General features: G+C 46.0%; 1 protein-coding gene across 2 annotated transcripts in view; it reads right to left on the reverse strand.

The window, feature by feature from the left end:
• LOC121860490 (pleckstrin homology domain-containing family G member 1-like) overlaps positions 1–10,000 on the reverse strand; it is a 163,546-nt gene that overhangs the window by 101,107 nt on the left and 52,439 nt on the right. Inside the window, exon 1 of one of the 2 annotated variants that reach the window (XM_042357653.1) lies at positions 1,646–1,715. The exons of the other annotated variant lie outside the window; for it this stretch is intronic. Within the exon in view, the coding sequence (XP_042213587.1) occupies positions 1,646–1,700 (55 nt within the window). The 5' untranslated portion in view covers positions 1,701–1,715. Of the gene's footprint in view, positions 1–1,645; positions 1,716–10,000 lie in introns of those variants that run through there. 2 annotated transcript variants of the gene reach the window in all.

A 10,000-nucleotide genomic window follows, 5' to 3' on the forward strand; every position in this document is an offset into this window, starting at 1 on the left:
ACCACCTACAGCTACTACCACCATCAGCTACCACCATCAGCTACCACCACCTACAGCTACTACCACCATCAGCTACCACCACCAGCCACCACCATCCACAGCTGGGCCTCAGTAACATGATCTATAGAGCTTCCTGTGTCACCCTCCACCACCACCACTACCTACCACCGCTTACACCCATCATCACCACCATCACCACCACCATCACCATCATCACCATCACCACCACCACCACCATCACCACAACTACCTACAGTACTGCCATCACTACCACCATTACCTATCATCATCTACCACCACCACAACCACTACCTACTACCATCACTAACACCAACAATTATGACAACCTACAACCACCACTATTACCATTACAACTACCATCATCTACTACGACCAGAGAGACCCTCATATAAAGTTATCACAGAACCATCACAAAAGCAGAGGGACAAGTGAAGAAAGTTCCCCACCCACCCAACCCACCAACCCACCAACCCACCGACGGACATAAAGACATACAGACGATCAGACGGGACACCTGGACAAAGACCTCATGGCCTCTCAGTCGTCACTACTCAACATTACAGTCACAGGAGGTCACCATAATGGGAGGTAACGGATGTGTCTAAGTCCCTCCCTCATAATAACTCACCTGTCGACGTCCACAAGGAAAACGGGATTAATGTAAACAAACCCTCCTGGATATGAACCAAGGTGTGTGTGGGGGGGGGAGGTAAAGACGTATTAGGTAGAGGGGTCGTGTGAAACCTACCTAGACAGGCCTTTTACGTGCCAAAGGTCTCTCTCTCTCTCTCTCTCTCTCGCCAGATGACACCTCTGTGTTGGTATATTGAAACAACAACAAAGAGAAAAAATCCCCATTGTAAACACCACACAAACACTACAGGATTGTACAAACATAAAGAACAACAGGTTCCTGACACACACACACACACAGTAGCCCCCTCCACCCCCCCCTCACACATACAGTAGCCCCTCCACCCTCTCTGCATACAGTAGCCCTCCACCCCTCACACATACAGTAGCCCCTCCACCCCCTCACACATGCAGTAGCCCCTCCACCCCCCTCACACATACAGTAGCCCCTCCACCCTCACACACACAGTAGCCCCTCCACCCCTCACACATACAGTATTTATCCACCCCCTCACACATACAGTAGCCCCTCCACCCCTCACACATACACAGTAGCCCCCTCCACCCCCCTCACACATACAGTGGCCCCTCCACCCCCTCTCACACATACAGTAGCCCTCCCTCCTGTAACCCCTCCACACACACACAGCCAGCCCTCCCCTCACATACAGTAGCCCCTCACCCCCCACACACAGTGGCCCCTCCACCCCCTCACACTGTACAACACAATATATGGATGACTTGAAGGGTGTAGGGGGGGTGGACGGGGGGGTGACAGTTGACTTGAGAACCCACGACGAAAGCTTCCTGACAGATCAAAACACATTAGGGTATAATGTTGTTTTTCTTCCCCCGTTGTAACATGGTTTAGAGGTGACGACACGAAGCATTCTCAAAAAAGATCGTAAGTTGATTTTGTCTCGTAGATGTGAGGTCGTAGTGCTCTCTCTCTCTCTCTCTCTCTCTCTCTCTCTCTCTCTCTCGTACTTACAGCAGTTTGCCGAGCTGTTACTAAGAGAGGAATGTTGATACTTCACCACGTCCATAACTCACACCTGGCGTACCTGTGGGAGAGAGTATACATATTAAATACATATCATACATAAGTAGTTATAATATATTGATATACATAAGTAGAAATAAATATACATGTAAGATAGGGTTATTATTACTGTCATTTATTATTATTATTATTATAATCACTAGACAGACAGACAGACAGACAGACAGAGAAATGCGTGAGTCCGTGTGTCAACAAGTTTCCTGTCCCACCACACACACAAGACGTCAACACAACACTCTTGTTATGACCTCACCGCTACAAGGTCATGACCCCGGTAGGTCAAACAGTAAGGCTAACGAGAAGAGGAAGTGATACAAACGGCACTATGCATTAACAGAGGTATGAGGTGGTGGTGGTGATATAGTGGTGATGGTGATTGGTGGTGGTGATGGGTGGTGGAGTGGTGATGGTGATGGGTGGTGGAGTGGTGATAGGTGGTGGAGTGGTGATAGGTGGTGGTGGTGTAGTGGTGATGGTGATGGGTGGTGTTGGAGACGATGAAGGGTGGTGTTGATGGTGTTGGTGATATTGGTGGTGGTGAAAGTGGTAGTTGTGGTGATAAGGATGGTAGTGTAGGCTTATGGAGGATAGTGGTGATGGTGATGATGATGATGATGATGATGATGATGATGATGATGATGATGATGATGATGATGATGATGATACAATTAAAGAAACAAGCAACAACTCGGCACAAAAATTAAGACAGAAATTAAATGAAGAACCGAGCAATGAAGCAAGAAGAGATTAGGTCACATTAACGACACTACCAGGCTAAAGAACATAGCAGCTGTTGGCCTGACCTGTGAGTGAGTGAGTGAGTGAGTGAGTGTGTGAGTGAGAGAGAGAGAGAGAGAGAGAGGGTGGGGGAGATATAATTCTCTCTCTCTCTCTCTCTCTCTCTCTCTCTCTCTCTCAGGCCCCCCACAAGTTGCATACAACACAACACTTAGACCCATCACCCACACCAGGGGGCTATTTTTAGGGGGCTACTGAAACACCAAAACAGACCCCAATAAGTATCTGACCAAAACCCTAATGTAACCTGACCTAACCTCTCTTTAAAACTTAATTCCGGGTAAAATAAACTCTATGTAGACGAGACATAAGGTTGTTCAAGTTTGTTTATATATTTAGTGTATATACCCAAGTTTGTAGTGCAGTGGAGGACGGGTAGACAGACGGACGGACGGACGGACAAGGGATGGGGATGGAAGGGGGGGGGGTTGATGGCTAGACAAGGGGATGGTTTATACACTTCTTCAACTTGGGCTCACAACCTTCCTCACAAAATTAGAAAAATAAATTAACTCGTCTCTTCCCTTACGGTGACTCATTAGCGTGTGTGTGTGTGTGTGTGTGTGTGTGTGTGTGTGTGTGTGTGTGTGTGTGTGTACTTGGCCGCCACACACACACACACACGACCTTCACCAAAGTCTTATAGAAATAAACTTTTAATGTCATCGGCCTAAACACTGCGTAAGTCTTAATGATAATAATAATAACAATAAACAGTGACCTTGGCCAGTTTGAGGGAGTTTGCGTATGACCTAGAAGTGACCTCGAGGCATGGAAGGAGGGAGGAAGGGAAATACCGTGTGAAGGAGTGAAGGAGTTGAAGGAAGGAACATGCGTGACTTCTGGCGGCATTGGAGCGGAAGAAGGGTTGGTGGTGTACACAAGGGGTGGCTTATGGGTCCTTCAGAGTCCTCACACCGCCCCTGGACTTGTATAGTCTCAAAGGACTCGTATATTAAATGTCTCCCCCCTTAAGTGAAGACATAAAGACGCACTTAACACTACCACTTAACTTACTACCATACAAATAATGACGTCAAAATATCGTCATCGAGAGTACAAGTGCCTGAATCCTTCCTCTTGTAAACGCAAACAAAAGAAGCTAAATATGGCACCCAAATGACACTGAGACTATACTGAACAATATGGCACCCAGACTACACCACTAGATGAACCGGTTTATTGTTTACGAGAGAGAGAGAGAGAGAGAGAGAGAGAGAGAGCCCTGTTTGGCACCTCCGGCCTTGGGACACATTAGCAGCGATTTTTAACACAGTTTGTTTATCTCTACCCCCCAAGAACTGCCTCATACCGACCACTGTTTGACTTCCTGTAACGGTAGAGTAGGTGAGAGAGAGAGAGAGAGAGAGAGAGAGAGAGACGAACTGGTGAGAAAAATATGAGAGGTGGAAGGTGGGGAGACGAGAGGAGGAAGATGAAGGGAAGGATAAAAGAGAAGGGTGATGATGAGGAGATAAGAGAGAGAGAGAGAGAGAGAGAGAGAGGAAAGATGGAAGAGAAACAGCATGGAGAGAAACACGAGGAAAGAATAAACTAGGGAGAGGGAGAGTAATGGATGAAGGTGGAACAAAGGTGTGTTATTGTCGTGTGGGATTATGTGTGGCGTGGGGGCGTGGGTGGCATGGGTGGCGTGGGGGCGTGGGTGGCATGGGGGTGTGTGGGTGGCGGGGTGTGTGCCGGGGTGGCGGGGTGTGTGTCGGGTGTGTGGTGGCGGGGGTGGTGTCGTGGGTGGTGTGTGGTGGCGGCGTCAGCGCATACATGGGCCACGCAAGATAGTGATCTCCTCACCACACCACCACCACACAACACTATGAACCTCCTCCAACACCACCACTCCTTCTCTCCAGCCCCTCCCTCCCACCCCTCTCCACCACTCCCTCCCTCCCTCCAACACTCCCACCCTCCACCACCCCTCCCTCCCTCCAACACTCCCCACCCTCCACCACTCCCTCCTCCCTCCACCACCTCCCTCCCTCCAACACTCCCACCCACTACTCTCCTCCAACACACGGTAAGAACCAGACGACAGAATCCCAAGGTGGACTCTGGCATGTGAGGCCAATTAAGAAGTCTTTGACTTAACTAACGCACACACACACACACACACACACACACACACACACACACACCATGCCTGACCTTTTTTTTTTATTTATTTATTATTTATTGGGCACCCCCCTACAGTACATCCTTGTGTAAGGTGAAGCGTTTACAGCGCCCAATAGGGAAGCATGCTAAGTTCATGCTTGCCTTTATGCCTCATGACATCTTGTATCTTGACCTCTGACCTGTTGACCTCCCTACTCCTGACATATTCACCTGAAGACCTCACTTCTTAACACCTTGATATGATGACCTCTTGTATCTTCACCTCTGACCTATTGACCTCCCTACTCCTGGAAGATTACCTATCACACCTGTTTTACCTGATGACAAGCACCTAACGCCAATAGAGAGTATAGATAGATAGATAGAGATATTCAGTATCAGTATCCAAGTTAACTGTTTACTGTATTTTATAATAAGACTAATGTAACCTAACGTAATCTAACCTAAATTAACTTAACCTAACATTAAAAACAAAAATAGACACAAATCTGGTACAGTTTCGTGACAGAGAGAGAGAGAGAGAGAGAGAGAGAGAGAGAGAGAGAGTGAGTATGTTGAACCCTGGGTCCCTGAGAGTCACCGGCGCCAGAACTCCACCCCTGGCAATGTGATCCTGCAGGCACTGCTCAGGCCACCCCCCCTCCCCCCAACCCGAGACAGTGAGGCCAGAAGGGCTATATTCAAGCACTCACACGCCCGCCTCTGTCCACAAGACCTGGACAAGCGCGCGCGCACACACACACACACACACACACACACACTCCCTCAACACCCTCACACGTCACACAGTCTCACCCACACACCCACACACACACACACCCACACACCCACACACACACACCCTCACACACAGACACCCTCACACACCCACACACACCCCTCACACCCACACACCCTCACACCCCACACACCCACACACCCTCACACCCTCACACAGACACATACAGCATTGTCAGCATCACAAGCATCTGACATTGACCATCAAATCTGTCCCTGCTGACGTTATAGGTATTGCTGACGTCATTACACTGCTGACGTCATTACACTGCTGACGTCCACACACAACTCAGAAACAAGTTCCAATAACAGACATACATAAAATAAGTGGGTGTAGTAGAGGGGAAGAAGAAGAAGAAGAAGAAGAAGAAGAAGAAGGAGAAGAAGAAGAAGAAGAAGAAGAAGAAGAAGAAGAAGGAAATGGAGAAGAAGAAGAAGAAGAAGAAGAAGAAGAAGAAGAAGAAGAAGAAGAAGAAGAAGAAGAAGAAGAAGAAGAAGAAGAAGAAGAAGAAGAAGAAGAAGAAGAAGAAGAAGAAGAAGAAGAAGAAGAAGAAGAAGAAGGAAATGGAGAATGAAAAGAATAACAAAAAAGGAGGAGTCGGAGTAGAGGAAGGTCGAGGAGAAGTAGAAGAGGAAGAAGGAACGAGAGGAGGAGGAGGAGGAGGAGAAAGACAAGAGCACCACCCACACAACAAAACAATTAAGTACCTCATAACAGCCCATTATATCACCTCATTACAATCAACTCACACCACTTACACCCTCACACCCTTACACCCTTACACCAGTCTTTATAAGTGGGTGTAAGGGTGTATTAAGTGTCAGAGGGAGGGACTACTCTACCTTGACACTTTACGAGGTTTTTAAGTAAGATGTATTTAAGTAATGTTGATGTGTATTTGATGTCTATGTTGGTGGCTACTTAGAAATGTTACCGTAACGTATTTATAACGTATTTACAACGTATTTACAACGTATTTACAACGTATTTATAACGTTTACAGAACTATTACTACTACTAATCAATATTGCTAATACTATCTACCACTACTATTACTGCATCTACTACTATTACTACTACTAATCAATATTGCTAATACTATCTACCACTACTATTACTGCATCTACTACTATTACTATTACTACTATTACTACCACTTACGATCTTCTGAGGATGGCAACACTTACGAGATAAAAAAAAACACCTTAGGCGCTGAGGATGAGTTTAATTACCATGTGGTGGACAGGTAAACCCGAGCCTTGAGTCTGATAGCGAACACACACACACACACACACACACACAGTCACTATCTCACTATCTCTCTCTCCCTCTCGTGTGTGTGTGTGTGTATGTGTGTGTGTGTGTGTGTGTGTGTGTGTGTGTGTGTGTGTGTGTGGCAACAAAAACATGGGAGGATTCAGACAGACACCCACTGGTGGATTTGGCAACAAGAAGGTAAACAAAGGAAGAGAATAGGTAGGGGAGGGGAGGAGAATGAGGTAGGGAAGAGGAGGAGAGGAGGAAGAAAGAGGAGTAGAAGAGTGGAGAAGGACAAGTAAGAAAAGGGGGAAGAAGATAAGTAGAAGTGAGAGAGGAAGAAGAGAAGAAGATGAGGAGATAAGAGGAAGAGAAAGAGAAGACGAGCAAGAGGAGATAAGAATAAGAGGAAGAGAAGAAGATAAGAAGAGGAAGAGGCGAAGATAAGAAAAAGAAAAACAGAAGAAGATAAGAAAGAGAGGAAGAAGAGAAGAAGATGAGGAGATAAGAGGAAGAGAAAGAGAAGACGAGGAAGAGGCGAAGATAAGAATAAGAGGAAGAGAAGAAGATAAGAAGAGGAAGAGGCGAAGATAAGAATAAGAGGAAGAGAAGAAGATAAGAAGAGGAAGAGGCGAAGATAAGAATAAGAGAAACAGAAGAAGATAAGAAGAGGAAGAGAAGAAGAATCTCCCTAAACCAAAATAAACCGCGTCGATTTTAACAAGACCCACACGGCCACACCTCACGGCCGCTTACAGAAGACGGGGTGACGGCACAGAAAATGGAAAAGAGGAATTAAGATAAAGATGATAGAAAAACAGTATTAACAGATAGTGGGAATAAATGAGAGATAATATAGAACACCGATGAGACACAAGGAGACACTGTTACAGCTGAGAGAGAGAGAGAGAGAGAGAGATTATTACAGGAGATAGATAGATAGATAGATAGATAGATAGATAGATAGATAGACTCCATTCCAATACATCTCATTCCTCAATACATAAGTAAAATAATAAGTAAAAAGAATTAAAACAAATAATAATAAACGTAGTGATAAGGGAACAGGTGGTGGAAAGGATAAGAGAAGGAAAAACACAAAAGAATCGAAATCAGGGATAAAGGAAGGGGAGAGGGGAGAGGAAGGGGAGGGGGAGAGGAAGGGGGAAGGGAAGGGGGGGAGGGGACTTTAAGAGGTCAAGTGGGCTTTCTAAAGGGAGAGGAAGCGAGAGGGTCGAATACACACACACAAAAAAAGAGGCGATATGGAATAGACAATGATGGTTGACTGAGAGATGGAATAGATGGAATGGAGACGAGAGGTAAGTAGATACGCGATGGGATAGGGATAAAAGATGATTAGAAGGACGATGGGATAGTTCAGATGGGACGGGAGGTGAGTAGATGGTCGATGGGATAGGTGGGATGGGACGGTACATATAGCAGGCAATAAATAACGAATGAATAAGAAAAAACGAAAAACATTGAGAGACAAGAAGAGATGCGAGGCGAAGAGGTGAGAGACAATGAGAGAAGAGGTGAAGAGGTGAGAGAAGTGAGAGAAGAGGTGAGAGAAGTGAGAGAGAGGTGTGGTGAGGGTCAAGCACTGATCTGAGCTACACCACAGCCACCACAAATCACTACTGAAATTTCACACTATCAACAAAATGATAGACGAGGAGGAGGGGAAGAAGAGATAGAGGAGGAGAAGAGGAAGAGGAGGAGCAGGATGAGAAGAAATAGAGGAGGAAGAGGAGGAAAAGAAGATGAGAAGAAGAGGAGGAGGAGGAGAAGAAAATAAGGAGAATAGGAAGCGGAGGAAGAGAAGAAGAAAAAGAAAAAGAAGAACCTAACCTAATCACCCCCACCTCACCTACTTCCCTCACCCTTCCTCACTACCTTCCCTCACCCTCCTTCTCTCCCTCACTACCTTCCCTCACCCTCCCTCCTTCCCTCACCCTCCTTCTCTCCCTCACTACCTTCCCTCACCCTCCTTCTCTCCCTCACTACCTTCCCTCACCCTCCTTCTCTCCCTCACTACCTTCCCTCACCCTCCTTCTCTCCCTCACTACCTTCCCTCACCCTCCTTCTATCCCTCACTACCTTTCCTCACCCCCCTTTCTCTACCTTACCTCCTTCCCTCACGAAGTTTGTGTTACTTAGAGTAGAATAATTTTCTTTTATTTACGGTAGGGGGATACTTCACTAGCTTACAAAAGACACACACATTAGTTCCTTTACCCTAGAAGAAACTGATATACTCCACGAACTTAAAAATTCCCGTTGAAGAAAATGGGTTTTTATACCGTAAGAGAAAATGGATGTTTTACGGTAAGGGACACTTCGCTAAATTACCAACACTATGATATAATTCGACAAGGAATAGTTACGGGCTGAAAAAACAAACAATAACAATAATAATGAATGAGTTTAAGTACAAAGAAAGTATTATAAAAACGTAGATATGGTTTTAATATATATCTTTTACAACTACAATCCCAAAAATAATATCAGTGTCAAAAAATAAATAAATATTTGGTGAATCAGAGCGGCAGGGGAAACCATACTATACCATACACCTCTCTTTAGGGGATTATCCGCGCCAACAATTGGTACACAGACCGAGCAAACACGTCTTTTACCCACAATCCCTCTCTACTCCCTCCAGCCGACGCGTTAATCCCATCACTGAATCCCGGGAAATACCAGAGTAGGGAGATGGGATGGGGTGGGATGGGGAAGGGGGCGGGGGAGAAGGGGTCTTGGTGGTTAAACAGGAGAGGCTATGGTTGTCTGTCTAAGCATCACAAACACTTACCGCCCAACACCACAGTTAGCAGCTGTCTTCACACTAACTTGGAAGACACTCACACTTGAGGGTGAGCTCCTGAGTGGACTCCACCTTAACGGGTAGACTTCACACTCACCTGCAAAGAGAAGAGATAAAAATTAATTAACACGACGTAGGTGTTTGTAAAAAAAATAATATTGGGATCACCTGAAGATTTTGACACCAGATTATCCTACCTGACAATTAAAACACCCTGGCGTTACCTGGGGGTTAGGTTAGGTTAATTTACTGTTGTACCCTGGTGCTGGGGGCTGTCTTTTCCTAGCCCCCACCTACTGTACCTCAATGCTAGGGGCTGTCGTTCTAGTCCCCACCTACTATACCGTAACCACTAGGGGACAGAGCGGTTCTTCTCCCCAGTAGCCAGTAAACAAGAGAGTTACCCCGAGCATAATTCTTCCCGTTTTCTGATCTCACAACTATGACCGTTTTCTATGATGGGATACTATAGACAACACCATATCCTCCA

The sequence above is a fragment of the Homarus americanus genome, unplaced genomic scaffold, assembly GCF_018991925.1.
Source record: "Homarus americanus isolate GMGI-L3 unplaced genomic scaffold, GMGI_Hamer_2.0 scaffold22232, whole genome shotgun sequence".
Classification (NCBI taxonomy): Eukaryota; Metazoa; Arthropoda; class Malacostraca; order Decapoda; family Nephropidae; genus Homarus; species Homarus americanus.